The 20934-nt window shown below is 48.6% G+C and overlaps 1 protein-coding gene and 1 pseudogene across 1 annotated transcript; both read right to left on the bottom strand.

Annotated features, from left to right (window-relative positions):
* Window positions 1-661: 661 nt before the first annotated feature.
* LOC110295367 (gem-associated protein 6 pseudogene) lies at window positions 662-1637 on the bottom strand (annotated as a pseudogene).
* A 3701-nt stretch (window positions 1638-5338) lies between these two features.
* Insig1 (insulin induced gene 1) lies at window positions 5339-14257 on the bottom strand. Its single transcript, XM_021162628.3, has 5 exons — window positions 13810-14257; window positions 11886-12010; window positions 10902-11068; window positions 10377-10476; window positions 5339-7195 (listed from the first exon to the last, which is right to left on the bottom strand). Exons 1-5 carry the CDS (start codon window positions 14165-14167, stop codon window positions 7166-7168), a joined length of 780 nt encoding a protein of 259 aa, XP_021018287.1. The 5' UTR covers window positions 14168-14257; the 3' UTR covers window positions 5339-7165.
* Between the last annotated feature and the right edge of the window lie 6677 nt (window positions 14258-20934).

Raw genomic sequence — 20934 nt, 5'->3', positions numbered from 1 at the left:
CCGGATGTGGCACATGGTCACCTTCATTAGAGCGAGCCGAGTTTCTGAGCCTGTAACCAGAGGCTGCCCAGACCACAAAGCATCAGAGGTGATCTCAGAGCCCAGGTGGGCAAGGGACTCCTGGGACCACAACATTAGAAATAAGTTGTGGCACTCAGTGCTCGTGATATGAAATGCCCCAAGAATGTGCCTCAGAGAAGGGGATAAAGGTCAGTGCAAAGCCTAGGGTAGTGCCTTCCCAGGGAACATGGGGACAGTGTCTAGGCCGCAGGTCAGGGCTTGGAGAAGCAGGAGGAACAGCTGGAGCAGGGAGTAGACTAAAGCTGGGGACAGGCAGGGTGACCAGACAGCAGATGCACATGGTCTCTAAGGCTTCTGCTGATGTGGTCAGACTGGGGGTCCCCTGGGATAAGCAGTCATAGACCGGAAGCAGAAGATTTTGTCATCAAAAACTGGCTGGAATTGGGTGAGGCTGTCAAGGGGCAGGGTGCCTTGCCAGCACTCTCAGCTCTCCTCTGAACTTCTGAGTTACGGGGGTGGGGGTGGGGCAAGGGCGAAAAGGATGCAGGTGGATCTGGGTAGGAAAGTGCTGTTGAAACAAATCATTTAAATCCCGGCCTGGGTGTTTTTGTTGTTGTTTTTTTTTTTTTATATTGAAATTTATAAATTTATTTCATTGTTACACCTACTCAAAATGTATTCTTGAAGGGCAATTTATCTTAAATCACACACAAGAAGAGCTCCTTTCAAATCTGACTTCCCTGTGTTATTTTCATAGGGGCACTGCTCTTGTACCTTCAATTCCTAAGGAACCCAGCACTCATGATCTACTCATCTGATTTGACCTGAACAAAACCTTAAAATACACACACACCTATAACCCTCATGTGCTTCTGATGTCATGTAATATAATCAACTTACATTGGAAGAATTGAATACAAAACCAAACGGTGAAGCCAGCATGTTCACAGTGCTTGGCCTCTCACTGGGAAGCTGAAAGATGTCCTTGAATAAGATCCTGAATTCGGGACAGAATGATCTCATTGGAGCTGCTGCAGTTTTCTGGAGCGTATGGTGGGTCTATAGTCAGAACCCCAGCCACACAGAGAGTCCTCTGTGCATCCCCCTGCTCGGTGACAGGGATGTGGTTCTTCTCCAGCCATTTCTTGAGGCTGGTCCTCTTCTCTTCCAGAACCTCGGGGCTGTATCCTTTACAGTCTCCAGCTGTAAACACATGCATCAGCTTCTCCCGCACTCTGTGGTCCCCTTCACTTACGGTCTCCACAGTCTGCACAGAGTGGCCCATGATTCCAGTCACAGACAATCTGCCATCTTCAAGGAAGTTTACGAGGACAATGTTGGCAGAGACTGGGTCTGTGGTTAGAAGCCATCCTTTATACTCTCACAGGCTATCACTCTCACTTCTTTATAAACGTAATCTTCCCATTCTAAGGGGCTTTTCTTCATCCATTCGCTCATGGTTACCAGCTGGCTAGATACTTTCTAGATGATTCTCCGCGGGGTTTGCGCCAATTTTCTCGTAAAGTGCTGAGGACCCGTTAGCGAAGCTCTAGAGCTCGAAGAGCAGGTCCTGCCCTGAGGCCGCCATACCCAGAGCTCTGCACGACCCAGGGAAACGCCGCACAGACCCTTGGCCACATTTCTACTTGTTGTTTGTTTTTTTTTTTTCCAATTTTTTATTAGGTATTTTCTTCATTTACATTTTAAATGCTATCCCCCAAACCCTCCCCTCCCTGCATCCCACCTTTGACCCTTTAGTTCCTGGATGAAACACACACACAGCCTTTATATTTACAATAAGCCTTAAACAGTATAAAAGCTGGGCAGCTGCCTACCCTCTATGCTGCTAGAATTTACTTTGCTATCAATAACCCAAAGCTATTGCTTACTCTGGTTCATCTGGGCTGCTCTTAACTCCAACTGGCCAGCCCTTGCAGTCCTGCTCTCTTGACTTCTAACCCACAGAGGCTTCTCCTCCCTCCTCCCGCACTCTTCTTCTACTTATGGTTCTCCAACCTCAAGCCCACAAAACCTAACCCCACCTATGTCTCTTTTGCCCAACTATTGACTGTTGTCATCTTTATTTACCAATCAGAAATAACTTGGGACCAAGGTATACATGAGGACTCGCTCATCTCTGGGATTACCAGACCTTAGAGCCTGCACTTAACATTACAATAGATAAGGGGACTGAAACCCTTCCTGGTTGCTGCTGGTTTTAAAATCTGAGACACTATGACTAGCAAATTTTTTTCTCGGTTGACAAAGGGAGCCAGTTCCATTTCTGCCTCCTTAGACTCCAAATCCTGGCTTGTTTCAGCTGTAACAACATCCATTATTTCCTGCATAGAGACCACAGAGCCTCTCCTCCCAAACTGGTTGGGAACCACATAGTTCACCTTAGTAGAATCCCACAAGACAGGACATAGCTTCGAATCTCTTATGCCCGGCCATCTTTGATAGAAATGACTTGAGAGATTTTCTGTTTTGCCTCCTGCCGTCACAACCCTCTGCAGTAGTGAATGCTCTTCAGAAGAGGAAGGGCGACCCTCAGGGACATTCATCACTGGGGTGGTATCTCTCCATTTCAGTCATCCCTGGGGCTGTCCCTTTGATGCCTCTGCTAGAAACCTGTGGATTGGGTAGAGTCTAGAGTGTTTCTGGTTCAGCTTCCTTCTCTCCTCTCCCTCCCTCCTCCTCTCCTTCTCCCTCCTCCTCTCCATCCCTTCTTCCCTTTCACCTTCCTTCTGTGTTGAGGCCCCTCCAGACAAATGGTCTGTGCATTCCTGCTTGTCTCCAAAGTCCTGCAGCCTACCAGACATCATCGCTGTACTTCTATTTGAGGGTCAAGTAGTCTTGGTGTCTCCTGGTCACACATCCAGCCTCTGGTGAGGTCCAGATTCTAGTTGTGTTGCTCTAGGGAGCTTCACATGGCCTGTTGACTCTCCAGAGGTCAGGAGTTGAAGGCCCAGGTGTGAGTAGGTCTGCTACCTTGGGAAGTGGGGGTGGGGGGTGTGTTCCATGCCTCTGCCCCTCAGAGAGGCTCTGGCCTCCTAGGGCTTATGAATAAAATGGCTCAGTCCAGTCCCAAGGGTGTTCTAACCTTGAATTTTGTCAGTGGTTTGAATAAAAATGTTCCCCACCCCTACAGGCCCATAAAGAGTGGCACTATTAGAAGGTATGGCCTTGTTGGAGGAAAAGTGTCACTAGGGGGTGGGCTTTGAGGTTTCAGCTCAAGCCAGGCCCAGTGTCTATCTCTTTGTCTCTTCCTGCCAACCCAGCTGTAGAACTCTCAGCTCTTTCTTCATCACCATGCGTGCCTGTGTGCCACCATAATAGACTGAACCCCTGAACTGTAAGCCAGCCCCAATTAAATGTTTTCCTTTGTAAGAGTTGCCTTGGTCATGGTGTCTCTTCACAGCAATGGAAACACAAACTTCCGACAGGTTTCTATGCTATTTTCCATCAGTGCCCATTTGTCTCAATTTCTGTCCTTATAAGGGCACCAGCCATTTGGGATTAGGGTCACCTAGCGGTCTTTCATTAGTCAGACTTCTCTAGCGTGGATAGACACTGTAAAAGGACTTTATTAGAAGCAAGTCTGCGCTGTTGGTGGTTGGGACTTAAACTCTCTTTCAAGTGTGGGCACAATTAACCCAGAATGTAAGGCAGGGTCCAGTGAGATCCTCAGAGAGACAGAATGCACTTCTGCTCTTAGATGGAAAGTGGAGGCCAGGCATCCTGAGACAGGTATGCTTTCCTGGATCTGGCTCCCTTCTTCCTTCAGACAACCCAGGGAGGGCCTGGGAATTTCTGATGTTCCTAACAGCACAGCACGGGACTGAGATTAGCAGCTAGCCTTATGACTGCCACTACTTTCTTAAACCCCATACCTGAGCACTGAACTAAGCTCCCCCCCTCCCCTTTTCCTTATTCTCTCTCCCTCCCTCCTCATCCCAGTAAGTGTGAAAATTCAGGTATGGGGCCGGGGGAGCAGGGGAGATGGCTCTGACTGCTTTTCCAGAGGTCCCGTCAATTCCCAGCAACCACATGGTGGCTTACAACCATCTCTAGTGATATCTGATATATCTGAAGACAGCTAGTGTACTCACATAAATAAATCTTAAAAACAAATATTCAGGTATGTCTTAGAAGCATCTATGAGAAAATCCGGAGTATTTTTTGGGTATCAGGACTCTTCTATTCCTGGACCCGTTTCTTGTCTGTCAATAAAAGGGACTCCCATCTGTTGTCTGTTTATGAACCTTCTCCTAACCCAAGTGTAAACCACAAGGCAAGTGGGCTGGGAGCAGGCTAGCTTCCCAGAGCACTTGAGTCTGTTACGATTTTGTGCTGATCCTAAGGCTGTGTTGTTTTAGTATGAGTCTGAAGCTCCAGGGGAAAGAGGATGTAGCTACAGGTTGTCTGGCTCTATGGGGGCAAAAAAAGCAGGTAGGAGATGCTGGCCAGCCTTTTCACACTTTACCCAATCTGTCAGGAATTGTTCCATATAAGGGCACAGGGATTTGAAGAACTTGGTAAATGTGGTCACTGTCCATCATGAGCCCCTATTGACTTCTCAAATGGCTTCAGAGAGTGGAGTAGGAGTATTTTGTCCACCTTATACCATGCCTTTCCCGAAATGGTAGTTTGTACAAAGACCAGTAAAAATTCGGGTGAAATTTAGCCTGCAAAATACAAGTTTAGAGTGAGCTTCACTCTGCTGGGGCTGTCGCCACACACTAGGGTTCCCTCTGCAAATGCTTGGTGTCCAGAGAACGTGCACACTAGCATCCCAACCACAGTCACTATCTGTGTCAACCCTGACTCAGATGCTGTGGGAACCTACAGTTTGGGTTTGTGTTACAATGCACTAGGGCAACTGCAATGGGCCGTTGGTGCTCAAAGTGCCCGAAATTCCAGCAATTGGGCGGTTAAGCATGGTGGGGTGCTCTGGATTGAAGGGAATCTGTGTTAAGCCTGTTGGGACTATTCTAGAAGTAGAGTGCCTTCTTTCAGCACTTAAGGAGCACAAGAGGCTTTTCTGCATATAGTCACCAATCACTTGACCTTAAATCCTGAACAAGAACAGATGAGCATCCTATTACCTGCTACATCACTCTGGATACCAGCAGGAGGGGCAGTGGCAAATTTTTGCTCCATTTAGCTCCTACCTCATAGGAAACACCCTCACACGACACTTCCCAAAGTGTATATCAAGATTCCATCACACAAGAAAACCCCTTTCCCCAGAAACCCAACACTCTGGGCAAAAGTGCCAGTCTCCTCCAAAAGAAAACCTCAGGAATACAACAGCTGGTTTTGAACCTTTAATAAAAGTAAAAAAAGAATGCAAAAGAACACAATGCTGCAAACTTAGCACGGACACGAACCTCGCTGGGTGTTCAGATCAGGAGAGTGAGTGTGCTCGGTACTAGTTACCATTTGTACAAACTCAGTCACTTTGGTTTGTTGTAACTGCTATAACTATTGGCAAAAGCATCCTTCAGATTCACTTTTTTGGGCTACATTATTTCTAACATTTATTTCCAGTTTAAGAGAAAAGAAAAAACTCATTGTATACATTGTGCATCACCAAGATCACTTATTTTTCTTCCAGTCACGGTGGCTTGTGCAAGACACTCAAGTCTTAGCTGAAGAATGTCTTCAAAGTACCAATCATTTGTTTTTATTTCCAGGAAACTTTAAGGACCATCCCAAAGTCTAGCACAACCCATTTTCTTTTAGCTAAAGTAGTTTCAGAAAACAAAGGTTTAATTCAAACATTTCCCTCAAAAAAATAAAAAAAAAACAAAAACAACAACCCCCTATGAGGAGCCCTGCGAGGGTTAACCCAAACCCAGGTGTCCACAGGCACAGCTTCTGCCCCGCCTGCGGACCAACGACTGCGTCAGCAAGTCAGTTCCATATAATTTAAAACAAACACATTTTGGAATACAAAAATGGTAAATTTGTAAGTAAAAATCACTGAACTCACAAAGCTGGAGTATGTCAGAGGACTAGTGTGCAGTGGAGGGTATGACTGAGGGACGTCACGGCTGACACAGTATTGCTGAGTGTGCCTCCACGCACCTCTGAAATGACCCGAGAACCCTTCTCCGGAACAGCTCGTGCGGTAACAAAAATTACAAAATAAATATTTACGAGAATACAAGGCTCAGATTGGTTTTCATACACATTGCACTTGAAGTTGAAGACCCAATCCTTGCAAGTTAGGTCCCACGTGTTGTGTTCTATGCTGTCCAACGCACATAGGACACTGCGTAATTAACACAGTGACACTCAACCTGTTACAAAGCAATCACAGATTGCAAGCTCCACAGGGCTGTGGAAAAGTCCTCTCCACCCTGGAGTGACAGAGACACAATTTCGGCTCATTATGACTGAAACAGCAGACAGCGACTCACTCTTAAGATGGTCCAGAGCTTGGATAAAACTTCTCTTAAATTGAGGTGAGAAGTCCAGCATCCCAGTGCAGAATCCTGACTTTGTGCTGCCCTTGGCTTTCAGTAAGATTGTCGTCTACAAACCTCCTGGCAGTAAAAAGCACAGTTCCCACACTGATGAAACCCACATGTGAGTGCCAGCCTGAGCGTGACCTAGAGAGATGGCTGCACTATAGGTCCTACTGGGAGATGACCTTCCTCTAACTCACTGCTGCTCTCAACCCCTCCTTACACAACCCTATATTTTAATTCTGGATAAATATTCTTACTACACACACTTCATCTCTGTTAAGCACCATCTACCTCCCTCCTTTGGGCACTGACACCAAACTGCTAGTTGGTAATTCATTTTGATTCAAGGCTTTGAAATATGGCATTTGCTTTGAATGATGAGTGAACTCTAATACTCGGGAAACTGCCCCCCTTGACCCAACTCTCACATACAGCCTGGGATGGAATGTTCCAAAGAAGACAGGTGTGAGGGTGGGGGAGCAAGGTAAGACTTTTAGGTAAGTAGTCCTTGCCTCCATTTGCTACTCTAGACTAAGTGAACACGTCTTTAGGAGTCATTTATCGTCAGCCCAGTCTAAATGGAACATTGAGAAAAAGATCATCTTCATCACACCCAGGACCAGTGTCTCCACATCCTGCTTCCACTCTGAACCATGTGCTGAAGCTCAGTCACTGTGAGGCTTTTCCGGAACACCCTGTGGAAAAAAAGAAAAAGAAAAATCAGTGCTTAAATGTTGGGGCTAAATGACTGCCTGCGGACGATGACAGGCTCAGGGTGAGCCCCTCTATTGCCCTTCAGGCTGCCAAGCAAGCACCTATCAAGTTACGCCAATCTCGACCTCAGAGAGAGTGGTGCTGCTAATGCCTTCCTATAAAGCCTGTTATGTACAAGCCAGACGATGACAACTACATGACTAAGCTTCTAGCCACAGGGAACAGCCCTATCAAAGCCCTGCCACCCACGCCAAGGTAGGACAGGTGCACCAGAGAGCTGACCCGGTGGAACTGTTTTAAATGCGATTTACTTATGGAAAAGGTAAGTGGCTTTTGCTGGAGCCTGTCAGGTCAAGCCAGGAGTCGCTGCTTCTGCTAGGCCTGCAGAACTGATCATGTAGAGGATGCTGTCTCCTGGGCAGAGCTGATTGGACAGAACAACCACAAGCTGCCAATGAGGAGAGAGAAACCTCAATTCACACCTCCTCTGGGAGCCAAGACCTCCTGTTCTGTCCAGGTGTTCCAAATTCAGCAGCCATTGTTAGAGAATCCTATACCCACGAGTGACGGATAGAAATGGGAACTGAGTCAAGCCACCTAGGAGTGTGGCACTACTTCTAGAAAACGGGCTTCCCTAAAAGTTGACATAAGGAAGTCTCTAAGCAAACTTAAAGTAATTTAAGTATTTTTCTTCTTCCTGATTTTGAGTATAGTCCAGGCTTGTCTTGAACTCAAAGAGATTTATGTTTCTGTCTCTCAAATTCTGGATTAAAGGCATGCACCACATCTAACCTAGACTCTTGACAAGTTACTTGCAAAGAAAAACCAAGCCGCCAAATTATACTATTTACTGATTCCACAAACAAAATACAATTTTAGAATGTACAGTCTTCAGGAGACTAAAACTAGGTTTTTATTTGTGAAAAGGGCAAAAGACCCAAAAAGCCACCGGTGGGCTGAGGCTCACTGGAACACGGGGACCTGGCTGCCCACTAGGGCTAATGATGCAGTGTGTCGAAACACGTCAAGCCTGCACCTGGGACACAGATTTGTATTCAACTGTTTTCATATGCATTTGCAGGACAACGGTTAAAGGGTCAGGTGATATTGTAATGAGTAGCATGGTTCAAAGGCACACACTTGAGCAAACATCAAGTCCCAAATTTAAAACACATCAGTAATGGCTTCTACTTCATAGAGGCTCCATCAGTAGCAGTGGACATGGTCAGCAAGCGGCATGGACAAGTCAGTAGTCCGCAGATGTGTCTCGGTGACTCAGCTGTTTCAGCAGTCACACAGCAGAGACACTGAGTCTAAAAGTAGGTGCAAGCTCTATAGTTAGTGTCCCTGTGAGGTGAGGTGACAAGAGGCTGATATACAATTGGCTGCTATTTGCAATCTGAAACTTCACTTTTCTGAGAAAAGTTTTTAAATGCAAATAGCAACAACTGCATGAAAAGTAATGGTGACATTGCTTTTCTTTAAGCATACAGGCTGACAACAAACCTGCTGTATTTTCAGACACACAGAACAAAGGGCCATAGAGGAAACAAAGCTACCACCCAGAAGACCTGCTCCAATGCTCTAAGCAGTCCCTGGCTTGCACGCCCTTGTAAGTAACCAGACTCATGAGAAGTGCAAGCAGGAACAAAGAGGCCTGACAAACAGAAGGAGGGCAGCAAGGGTTCCTAGAATGAGTCTTCAAGCTTGCTTCCTGTCAGTCATCACTAGGTATCTAGACTGCACACACCCCCCAGTGTCTGCTCCTCCCTGAGCACGCTGACTTGCTAAAAGGACAAGAAAGCCTTGGCCTCCACAAGCTTCCTCAGAGTAGCGGTAGCTATTGATTTTGCTACCACTGATTTTGCTAACTCCTTTCTGGCAGAAATCAGTCAACCTCCTTGGGGACAACTTAGTCCAAAAGTCCGAGAACCTCTCTGCCAGACTATGAACAAACCTCACGGCACAGGCAGCAGGAGCCCTTCCCTTCCACTGTTACCCCCGTCCCCGGGGCTGTGATGAGGGGGGCTAGCATGGGAGGGAGAAGGGCCTTCTTGTTTTCACGTGTCATGGATTTTTTTTTTTACCCAGCTTGGGCAGGAGTTATTTTTTGTTTCAAGATAAGGTCTCTATGTGCAGCCCACACCAGCCTCAACCCTCCTGGCTTCAGCCTCCTGGGTGTGGGATTACAGGTGTGTCCCATCATGACCGGCTGGCTTCTGGTAAGATTTTTAATACTGAGGAAAGCTTTCTAACTCTCTCTTACGGAGGGTTCAGTTTCGGACTGGCTGTGATCTTTAGAGGGTTAGCAGGAACAGAAGAGAAAGACACCTCAAGTTCTATCCTTTAACAGTGACATTTTTTGAGATATCCAAGCGGCCTTCAAATTCAACTTCATGTCACATGACTATTTAAAAATAACCTGAAATACTGAGAACAGCACCAAGAGAAAGCCCCAGCACTCATTTCTGTGCACAGTGGCTCTTTCTAGTCACCTTTCTGTAAAGCTCTCTTTACTTCAGCCCACGGGACAAAGTCATCTTGAAATAACATCCACGTTTATTTTTAAAATTACAGTGTGCTAAAGTGGCAATTGCTGCCTGATGAAGAGTCTTGCTACCAGACTCTGAATTCAGCTGCCCAGCAGCCTCGAAAGTAGCTCTGGATATAAGGAGGTGGCACTGCTTTCTCTCCCAGGGAGAAGAGACATAGTACTCAGACAAGACGGTTCCTTTACACAGTTGTTCCTTCCCGTGCTCTCTGGATGGTTCCTTACCTGTGCATGGCTTTCGGTGCCTTTTGCCAGGGCAGTGCTTGCTGACCCAAGCTGTTGCCTGGTTTGTCCAGATAAGAAACACTACCCCAGTACTGTCTGCATCCACTGATTTGCTAACAGATGCCTGGGAGCTCCTGACAACTGTGCTGCCTAATCTAATGGCTATATGAGCTCAGAGAAACCACAGGACACAGACCAAGGCATGCAGAAACTCTGGCTGCTTTCTAGCATGAATCAATGTTTACAAATCTATACATCATAACCTAGGGAGGACCCAGCTAGATACCATTTTATATTTAACATCAACTGTTGCTAATGAATCTGAGTAAGACATGCATCAACAAGGTGTGTGTCAAGTGCCCAGGGACAGCAACTGCTGCACTTACCATAGCTAACTGTCGTCCTATGTTTCCCACTGTGACACCTCCTGAGAAAAATATACAGGGGAGCCAAGAACGGATATAGAGGAAATCAGGGGACGTGTACCTAGGGAGAAAAACAAAACAGACTTAACTATGCAGGCAGCTTGTGGTCCAGGATCCTGTAATGTGGGTGAGGGAGACAATTGTGGGCTAAAGTTATCAAATGTGTCATGTTTTATGGTCACCAGACTTTCCTCTTACCAACTTATTAATGGTGAGTAGTTATTGTTTTTTTCCCCTTGTGTAGTCTTGACTATCCTGGAACTCATTCTGTAACCAGGCTCACCTTGAACTCAAGAGATCCTACTGCCTCTCTCTGCCTGAGTACTGGGATAAAAGGCATGAATCACCCCTAACCCAACTGAGTGGTGAGTTGTCAATATGCATTGAAAAAAAGCACTTCAAGATTTTCATGTTATTTTGCATAAAAATCATTTACATTTTAACAGGTGTTATAAAACCAAAGTAATATTCTAAATTCGAACTTACTGATAGACACCATTATACACAAGAAACTGAGTGATCAGCGTAGCTAGGAAGGCGATGGTAATCCCAAGCCCAAGGCCGCTCCGGGAACGATCAAATGTCCACCACAAACCCAAAGAGAGGGCGGCTAAAGTCAAGGACAGCTGGACATTATTGGCAAAATCTAATTTCTAGTGATTCAAAAGTTAAGGAAACATTTTATAATTTATCATAAAAAAACCCCTAAACCTCAGAATTACATACAGAGTATATCACTATATAGTAACTGTCTGCTTCTAATGATGGTACATGACCAATCCTGAGACCCCCAGTGAGGACCAGTCAGAGCGCTGGCTTCTAATAGTGAACTTTCTGACAGCTGGGAGCTAAGAATGCTCTCCTCCCTCCTTTACTTTTCAGTGAGTGGAAACAGGCGGGCACTACCTCATGCTGTCTCTGTGTCCTCTAGGCAGTAGATAAGCGAGTTGATTCAGCGCTTGTCAGTGAGCACTCAGAGCTGGCTGGCAGGAAAGGAAGGCCCCAAGTGCAGATACAACTTCACAAGATCTTTTACTCCAAGTTGCTCTAGAAACTTAGCATTTGAAGAGTTTACCATCAAATTGGCCATTTTCATAGAAAATGCACAAAACCACAGCAGACTGCATGAAGGGAGTATGTCAGCTATGGACAGAAGCCTGCAGGGGCCTCCTGACCAGCCTTGGGCTTCTGTGACAGAGAACAGGAACAGGGCTCTCACTATCACAGAGCACATCAGTGGGGTAGAAGGCAAGAGAGAGGACAAAAGTCCACTGAGCCACAGGAACTGAGAAGCAGAGAGTAAAGCTCTGCTTCTGCTGTTAGTACAGAGGCCCTAGGAACAGAACCCCAGAATTCCTGCCACGTGAAAGCCAAGTCATACTCTGAAGCTCAGGAACGAGGTGACGAGCAGTGTCAATATACCCTGCCACAACCCAGATGACCCTCTGCACAGACACCAACTGAGGATACGGCACTGGCGTGGTTGATGCCAACGAACACGGCAATACAGCGCATGACGCTGGCCCACTCTCTCTTGAACTTGTGTGGTTCTCCCAGGTGACTGTCAATACAGGGATACAGTAAACCGACAACAGCTGTTTAAAGAAAAACAAAACAGGATTAGGATACACTGGTAAAAAAAATCAGTCCTTGTGTGGTCATTATTAGTAGAATCCAAACCACTTATTTTCCTCGGCAGTTTTGTCACCTGTAGCACAAAGTATTACTTTACATACAGCCTGTAAGAAAAGGCTGTGGGAAGGCCACCCCACACTGCTTTCTTTTTCTCAGCCTTGACCTGGCCCCAGTGAAGACAAGTCTCACACTGTGAGGAGGGCAGGGCCCCAAGAAGGGAGAGAGCTCTGCTCTCAGTCCCAGGCTGAACAAGCCTCCTCAAGTTTGTTTCCGCATGTGTGAAATGAGGATTATGTAAGTAAAGTGGAGGGCAGAGAAGGTTCTGTGGTTCTCAGAGTTAGGAACTCTCACAAACACAGATTGGACTCCAAAACATTTGGACAGCAGAAGTTGGGCACTCCAGAAGACACAAAGAGGGTAAAACCCAGGAAGGAAGGGACTGTCTGCAGGACAAGTGGGAGCGGTCTCACGGACACAAGGCACAAGACCTCAGTCAGGCTGCCGTCCCACCTTGTCCGGTGTGAACACAGGCACTCAGCCTCAGTGGTGAAAGCGGTACCAGTCCAGCCTCATATTCAGATGAGAAACTGGTTTACTATTCCCTTTAAGTTTAAGTTCCCTTAAACTTTCATCACAAACATGATGCTTCATGTTGAAGATCAACTTTCAAATTCAAAGAACCAAACCATTATGTTTCATATGTATGGAAAAGAGAATTCAAATCTCCATCTTATTCCCCAAGGAACTATTAAATGCTGGGGATAGTAGTTTGGTGGCAGATGATTTGCCTAACATGTACGAGGCCACCTCCAGTCCAAAACAACCAAGAAACACACAACTGTCATGAGGCTGACCCTCATAATGCTGCAGGTGAGCCCGAGAGCAAGCAGCCTTGGAAATCAACAGTTAAGTGTCCTGCATCCTACATTTAACCCATGACTCAGCTACCGCACTGCACCCAAGCCCAGCATATAAAGCATAGGCAGGCAGTCAATAAAAGCTGGCTTCAAAGCAGACAGGCACTGCTCCTGCTGTCCTGTGGCTGCAGATTGGAGCAAAGATGCACCTGAGCAAATACTGCCCACCTACACAGGACAGGACAAGGACAAGCAGGGCTGAGCGGGGAGAAACACTTGACAAATGGTTATCAACGCTGTACACTGTAAGGTATGCAGGGATCTGTTGGACTGTAATTACTCAACACTTTTGGCAAAAAGCAGCAAAATGATCAAGGAAAGAAAAAAGAAGACTGTGGCACTGTTACAAGTTTCGTTGGGCCTAAGAGGTGACACCATAGGTGTGCTTAGGCCCAAAGGCTCCTTTTTTCCTCCTGTCCCAAGTCTAGTGGGCACGGAGTTCCAGAAGGGTTGGCTGATAGCCACAATCTGCAGAAGGCAGAGAAGTCTGTCCCCTGGCAACTGCCTCTTGAGCGCACGTGATGGTTTGTTTTCAGTTATCCAGCGAGGTAGCACGTTTGCTCAGGCAGCCAATAGCTGCGTGGTGCTGCCCTCACCAGTTCTCCAGGCGGCCAATCCTGGCTTCTGGTTCAACGAGACAGCTGCGACTCCTCCACTTAAACTGCCAATTATCTCCTGACCTCATCTCCATCACTAGTCCCTCCAACTTCCGCCTGTCGCTCGCCAACGTCTGGGGTTTCCTACCCTCTCCGTTCTCCTTTTCTTGTAACAAGGGTGACTTTAACAGCTGACGTGTCCCTTCATCCCCCACCCCCACCCCAAGAACAAGGAAAGGCACTCACCCGCTGCCGTGCCACAGCACGGGGGCACCCACCAGGCGGAGGAGAAGATGGTGGCTATCACCTCGTCGGGGAAGAGCGTGACATTCCGCTGGATCTGCAGCAGGTTGAGCACCAGGGCCAGAACCACGCCAAATGAGAAGAGCACTAGGCTCCGCTGCACCAAGTCGTGGTGCCAGCTGCCCGGCCGCGCGCTGCATCCTGTGGTTCCCGCTCGCTGGCCCCGGGGCGCGTGCTCAGGTTCGGGGACTCCGGGGCCCTGCGGACAAGCGGCCGCCGGAATCATGCCTCGCGGGAGGCTGTACGGCCTCGCAGCGCCCGCGCTTGGATAGCTCCAGACGTGGTCGTGCAGCCTGGGCATCGGCGTCCAGGCACACCATGGAAGGTACACGCCACGACACCAAACGTACCGCGCCCGGACGGCCCAGGAGCGGCCGCGGCCCCGCGCGGGTTCCGCTTATAAGGCAGGCTGCCACCGAAGTCATGTGACCTCACTCAGCCTATCCACCGCCCGCGCGCCCTGCTGGGGGGCGTGTCTTCAGGCGACCCCGCCCTGTCCGCGCGCCAGTCCGCTCGGGGTCTGGTGAGGCCGCAGGAACCAATGGGAGGAGGGCGGCCCATATGACGTATGCACACGCCACCGGGGGGGTGGCGCTGGTGCCCGGCACGCGCTCGAGCGCGCGCTATTCGGGCAGGCACCGGGGCGGGCACCCGGGCGGGCGGCCCGCGAGTCAGATGGTCCGATGCTGCCCTATTGCGCTGCCGGACCTCGGTTTCTGAGATAATGAGGTCCACGCAGGTCCGAAGGAAAGGACCCGGAGCGCAAACCCTCCTGAGTGCTTGAAAGACCTGGGATCGCTTGGGGTGGCTGCTCGTGGCAAGTGCTCTGCAGGTTCACAGCTCAGTCCAGGGCTCCCCTAGCCAAGACCCCACGGGCTAAAACCACAGGGTGGTGAGCAGGCCTGAAAAGGCACTGTGTGTGTGTGTGTGTGTGTGTGAGACCTTAGGTAAGGAATGTGGCTTTGTGCCAAAAGTGTAAAACAAAGTCACCCTCCTAAGCAGGCTGTTTCTCAGAGATCATGGGGGTTGTCATTTTCCCAGTATGACACGGGTGTGGGGACCTGGGTGTCTTTCCCTCACAGCCTGCCCACTCCTCTCTTAGGCGGCTCTATGCGTTGTTTGAAAGAGCTTGAAGCAGTTTTGACTTCAAGGAATGTTGCAACTTGGGTCGTTGCCATTTTCCACACTCTGGCCAGTCCAAGCATGTGAGGTTTCATGGGCATACACACACGGGGGTTGGGGACATCAGTACTGTATGCTGTATTACAGCAACATGGGAGCCTTTTTGACAGCAAGAAAGCAGGAGGGGCTGCTCAGCTCCAGCTGATAGGAAATTGTTAAAGGCAGTGAGTCTGCTGTGGGATGTAGCAGGTGCTGCCTCTACCACCCATCACCAGCTGCAAGTACTCTAGGCAGATGTTGAGAAAGCGGCACCTGTGTAAATACACACAATTTTGCCCCCAAGGAACAGACATGTCACTCATAGGAAACTTGGCCTTAAGGAACAGACATGCCAGTCACTTGCAGGAAGCTGGCTTGATGGGACAGGCCCAGACCCTGCACCCACACCCCAGCACCAAGTGTCTGTCTTGTGAGCACTGAGATGTAATTCAGTCCCTTTTTCTCAAGCCATTTTGCTTGTCTTTACAGACTCTTCCCCCGGATTTTTTTCCCTGTTGTTATAATTCTTACCAAGTAGGCTTAGAGGTTCTAATAATACTTTGTGTGTTTTTGTGATGCTTGCCTGGGGGCAGGGGTTGATATCTTCAGACAATTGCTCTGTTACCAACTTGGTTGTTTCTTCTGCTTACCCAAGCCAGTATTAAGGCAGTCTAACCTCTGCTGCTGCTTGACCATCTCATCTGCACTGGGATAAAGCAAGCTGTGGTCTTAAACCCTGGTGGCTGTTGTGGTATGCAGACCAAGGTGCCCTGTGGACCATGAAGGATACACCCTGTTGCCTGGTTCTCTGGGGTCCCACGGGGGCTGCTATGGGCTCAAGAGCAGTTTACCTCACTTTCAGTGAATGTAGGGTGATGGTAGAGAAGAGTTCAAACTGAGGCTCTTGGAGATACTGCCTGCCTATCAAAAATGATACCCAAGGCCTGCTAAGTTTGTTTTTTTTTTTAAAGCATACTGGAAATGGAAGATCAGGGGTCCCTTCTCTGGCCCTGAGGATGAGTGGGGTTGCCTGGGAGATGCTTTTGAGGTGAAGCTCCTCAGCCCTTCACTGGACCACTTCATGTTAATCATTACAGCTTGCTGATTGCAGGTGTTTCCATCTACTGAGAACTTCCCTGGGAGCCACCCAATTGCTTTTTATCTATATCTCTGCCATTCTTCCTAGGATAATACCAATGATCATTTGTGACTTCATTCTTAAAACGGACTAGATAAGGAAGGAGATTGGCTATTTTAGTGTAGTCTCACCTCTTGCTCACTGTAGACTGTTCAGAAAGTAGAATCATATCTGGGCGAGGTAATGACTTGGTCAGTAACGTGTTTGCTGAATAAGAATAAGAATAAGAAGCAGAGTGTGGTCCCTCAGAAACCACAAGGAGCCACAGATGTAGCAGTACATGTCTGTCCCAGTACTAGGGAGACAGAGAGGACCCTTGGAGCATGGTGGCTGGATCATACACCTAAAACTAAGCTCTGAGTTCAGAGAGAGACCTTGTTTCAAAAAGAGGTGGAGAGCAATTGAGGAAGACTGCTGAGATCTACCCTGACCTCCATATGCATGTGCACAAATGCACCTGGACACACACATGCCAGCTTTCACCCCTCCATTGAGCACAAGCTGCGGTTAACATATCAGCGAGAGTATGCATTTCTAAGTGTGTGTCTATGCAGAAGCCTATGTGGCTTTGCTAAGTGTTTATTTTATGAAGGCTTATAATTTTTAATGTGTGTGTGTCACATGCATGTAGGTGGCCAGAAGAAGACAGATCTCCTCAGACTGGAACTACAGATAGTTATAAGTCACCATGTGGTTCTAGGACCACACCTGGGTACTCTGCTAACCATCTCTAGTCACCCTGCTTCTGGTTTCTAAGCATTTATTTATTTTGTATGGTTGGAGGGTTGCTTCTTTCCTTCCACGTGGGTCCCAGGTATTGAATGCCAGCTTCCACCCACTGAGCCATCTTTCTAGTCCCTGTACTATGTTCTGGAGTCACACTTGATAATGGCAGAACCTGTTAATCAGGTAACCATGAACTTCAGAGTTGAAACCCCATTCGCATGCTGTACAGCTCTCCCACTGAAGGCCTCCAGTCCCGAGGTTGCTCACAGATTCAGAAGGTGTAGAGCCTTCTTCAGGGCTACTGCTGCTCCTTCACTCTTTCCAGCCTCAGGCTGCCATGAAGCTGCCGTCTGCCTCTGTGAGCTGCCTGTTCTGAGCATTCCTGCAAACAGAATCATTCACTGTGTGCTCTTTGATGGTTCTTTTAGCAATAATACTTTCAAGATTTAGCCAAGCACAGGAATGCTTTGTTTCTTTTGATGGCTGACTAGTATTCCATTATGTAGTATTCTGTATTTTGTCTGTTCCTTTACTTGGCTGATGAACATTTGAGTTGTGTCTGCTCTTTAGCTCTGTGTGTGCACAGTAAAGATGTGTGTGGTGCATAGCTCTGTGTGTGCATTTTCACTTCCCTTGGATGGAACAACATGAGTGGAATTACAAGGTCTCACAGGAAACTCCATGCCATCCTGCAGCCCCACTGGCACATTAGGAGGATCCCCGGGAGGTACTGGGCAACTGGGAGGGAAGGTCACAGGATTGTCACAGTACAGACCCCTCTTGGTTGGAAAGAGGTGAGGGGGAAGAGAGAGAAAGTCCAGCAGCTGTGGGGCTTAAACAGTTTCATTCTGGTCACTACCTGAAATAGAATAGAAGTGCCCAGTGGACTTACTGGGGATAGACAGGGGTCAAAGGACAAGGCTTCTTGGGAAGTCAGTGGTTTTTTTTTGGGGGGGGGTTCCTTAGTTGAGGGAGTGTTGTGTAGCCATGCCCTGAAAATGGGAAACTCTGCCTTGTGTGTAGGTGGTGAGGCAGGGGTGGGGGCAGAAGTCTCAGAAAGCTCAAGAGGCTTAGGAATTCATGGAGCCTCCGTGGAGATCATCATCTAAGCTGTAAGCAGTTGCTGGGGAGAGGAGATAGAGATGTCTTCAAAGCATGCAAGGAGCTCCAGGGATGCAGATTCTGTGAGTCCTTAATCATGCTGGAGTAAGTCATAAAAAACAAAACAAAATGCTACTGTGTGTGTGTGTGTGTGTGTGTGTGTGTGTGTGTGTGTGTGCTCACTTCCACAGCATGTGTGTGGAAGACAGAGGACAACTTTTGGGAGTGGGTTCTCTCTACAATGTGGATCCCAGGAATTGACCTCACATTATCAGACTTGGTGGTGGGCAGACACCCTTACTCACTGAGCCATCTTTGCAGCCTGTAGTGGGCCCTTTGGTGACAACTTTGTGTCACCCACGCTCATATAATTATTCGGAATAGATCCACTGGTTATCTAATCTAGACTCAGTGAAATGGTTTCTTTGGTCTGTAGTCACTGCCCTCCCTGGGATGAGTGGACATTTAGTCACACTCTCCAGGAAAAAAAAAATCACAGCACAGGGAGCAAGGACTGATGTCAGGGAATGAGTGGGAGTTTGCAGTTGGGAAGGTTGGGGTAGGGGAATTGATCTCTTGGGATTGAGGGCTTGAGGAGATCTGTGATGGCAACGCCACTTGCAAGCTATGGTGACTCTCTGTGTCACTCTCTAGGCCAGTAGATAGGCTCCTAGATTTTCGCTTGTAGAGGAAAAAAGTAGGACAGTGGGATCAGGGAAGTCAGATTGGGGCCTGGTGTTTGATGGGTTCATATCCTGCCTCAAGCCTTGTGAGGCAGAGGGAAAAGCAGGGAGCAGTTGGGAAGAGGCTGTAGCCTGGGAAGAACCCATGTGGAATTAGATTCCTGCTTTTACTTGCATTGATTCTAGAGGCAGGCTGCACTTGAGCCCATGGAATAGAAGTGCCGAGGTAGCAGACCTGGGGAAGAGGAGGGCTACTTAAAGACAGGCCTAGGCCAGCAGAAGCAGAGGACACTGGATTGTTAAACACCTCACTGCTTCCTTCTGGTGTGATCTGCAAGGATTAGCTGGTGTAAGGCTAAAGGCAGGGAACTTAGGGAAGGGCCTCTTTGGAGAACTTGACTACTGATTACTTGGAAGTCAGATAACAGTTTAGTTTCAGTTTGTTGACAAGGGACTTTAGCACAGGTTAGTCAGGCTGTTTTGCTCTGCCCTCTGGCAGCTGGGCCTGGTGCAGCAGCCCATGGGAACCAGGAAAATTATATGACACTTCTGGTCCCCGGTGGGCATCTGGTGAAGAGCCCAGCCATGTGGGGTGGAGTTGAAGATGAGCACTTCATGGGGAGATACTGCCCATATGAGGCAAAGTGCAAACCAGCCTGATGACCTGGGCTGCTGGGCTGCTGGGCTGCTGGGCTGCTGGGCTACTGGGCGGCTGGGCTGCTGGGCTGCTGGGCGGCTGGGCGGCTGGGCAGCTGGGCAGCTGGGCGGCTGGGTGGATGAGCTGCTGGGCTGCTGGGCTGTGTGCCGCCCAGGAGGGCAAGGTGTGCTTGACTAAGACTTCTGAAGACCAACATGCCTGACAGAGGCTCACAGCGGTTTTGGGAGCTGACAGTGTGGCAGGGACAAAGGTAGGGACTGAGGGTGGCAGGTAGGTGCTAGGTGTCCTCTGTTGACCCTCAGGATTTACTATTGTTTGGAAATAGAGTCCCTACAGATAGAGACAGTTTGAGGTCACCCTACCCTAATTAGAGACTACTCATATTACAGGAGAAGGGGGTCCAGATCCCCTCAGCTTCAGAAGGGGGGGGGGGGCGGGATACTCTCCGGGATAGCCCAGGGGTGAGTCTCTGTTGGAGCAGGACTGAGGCAGCAAGGTGTAGAGAAAGGTCTGGGTCTGCAGCACAGGCTGCAGAACCACTCTGCTTTCTGCTGGTCCCCTAGCCTGTGGCCCTCAAGGAAAGGCTGAGGTGTCTGACCTAACCTCGGTCTCCCAGAGGAGCCCAACTAGGAAGAGCCAGCTCTGCATGGGCAATGAACAGTAGTACTCTCATAGTGGGGTTTGCCTTGCTTCCTCCTGCCCCTCCTGCCCCCATAGCACCGTCTCTCCCTCAACACTTCTAGGTCTAACTGCTTCTCCACTCCCTCTCCTTCCTCTTCCTCTCCCCTCCCCTTCTCTCTCACAGACTCCTTTCCTCCCCTGTCTATTGCTCATGGAGGAACGCAGAGGTGACCAGATTATTACGAGCTCACACTGACTCTGAATCCTCCGCGGCTGCTGAAGCAGATGAGCAGAAGCATAGCAGCTCATGGCAATGCAGTTTTATCATCTCCGGGGGTGGGGGTGGGGGGCTAGCGTGTGGCAGGGCTGTGTGCCCCTAGGAAAGCCTGGTTCTGCCCTTGGTGACTACTGGAGGCTGCCTGCTTCCCTTGGCTCAGGGCATCTTCCTCTTGTCCCTCTGACTGTATTGATTGTGTCTCTTACTTCTCCTCCTGTCACTTACATCAGAACCATCTAAAGGACCCAGCTGCAAGTGTGTGTGTCCTCTAAGTGCACAGCTGGGAAAACCTTTTTTCAACATGAGGCAGCTTGAGGCCTTCCGGAGGTGACGAGGTAGAGTTTTATCTCATCTCAAGGGCTTTGGCATAACCACATCTAGGGTCCCTTTGCCATCCAGGCCACACTTTACAGGGTGTCAGGACCCAGCTACGTGTCTGCCAAGTCAGACCTGAAGACAGCACCTCAGCACACTGACTCCTGTTTAAGCATATGCCAAGAGCTCTGGAAATTCAAAGCCTGAGTGGGTAGCCCAGGCTGATCATCCCACTCCAGAGGGTGGAGAATATCAAGTTCCAGACCATCCTGGGCAACTCACTTTCAAGAGAGAGACAGAGACAGAGACAGACAGAGACAGAAAGAGAGAATGAATATATGAATGTAGTGAGTGGAAGTAGAACTTGGGATGTATAAGGCCCCAAGTC

The sequence above is a fragment of the Mus caroli genome, unplaced genomic scaffold (assembly GCF_978045245.1).
Source record: "Mus caroli unplaced genomic scaffold, Mus_caroli_1 scaffold_4, whole genome shotgun sequence".
Classification (NCBI taxonomy): Eukaryota; Metazoa; Chordata; class Mammalia; order Rodentia; family Muridae; genus Mus; species Mus caroli.
Note: the sequence above shows the minus strand (reverse complement) of the source record. Positions and strands in the feature narration are given on the sequence as shown.

What these genes read in the sequence shown, in the direction of transcription:
- Insig1 (XM_021162628.3), bottom strand. Translation starts at nt 14,167, where the DNA reads ATGCCCAGGCTGCACGACCACGTCTGGAGCTATCCAAGCGCGGGCGCT. An exon ending in GCATCAACCACGCCAGTGCC is followed by an intron (nt 11,069 to 11,885) that starts GTATCCTCAGTT and finishes TTGAATCACTAG; the next exon opens with AAATTAGATTTTGCCAATAA. An exon ending in TAGGACGACAGTTAGCTATG is followed by an intron (nt 7,196 to 10,376) that starts GTAAGTGCAGCA and finishes TTTTTTCCACAG; the next exon opens with GGTGTTCCGGAAAAGCCTCA.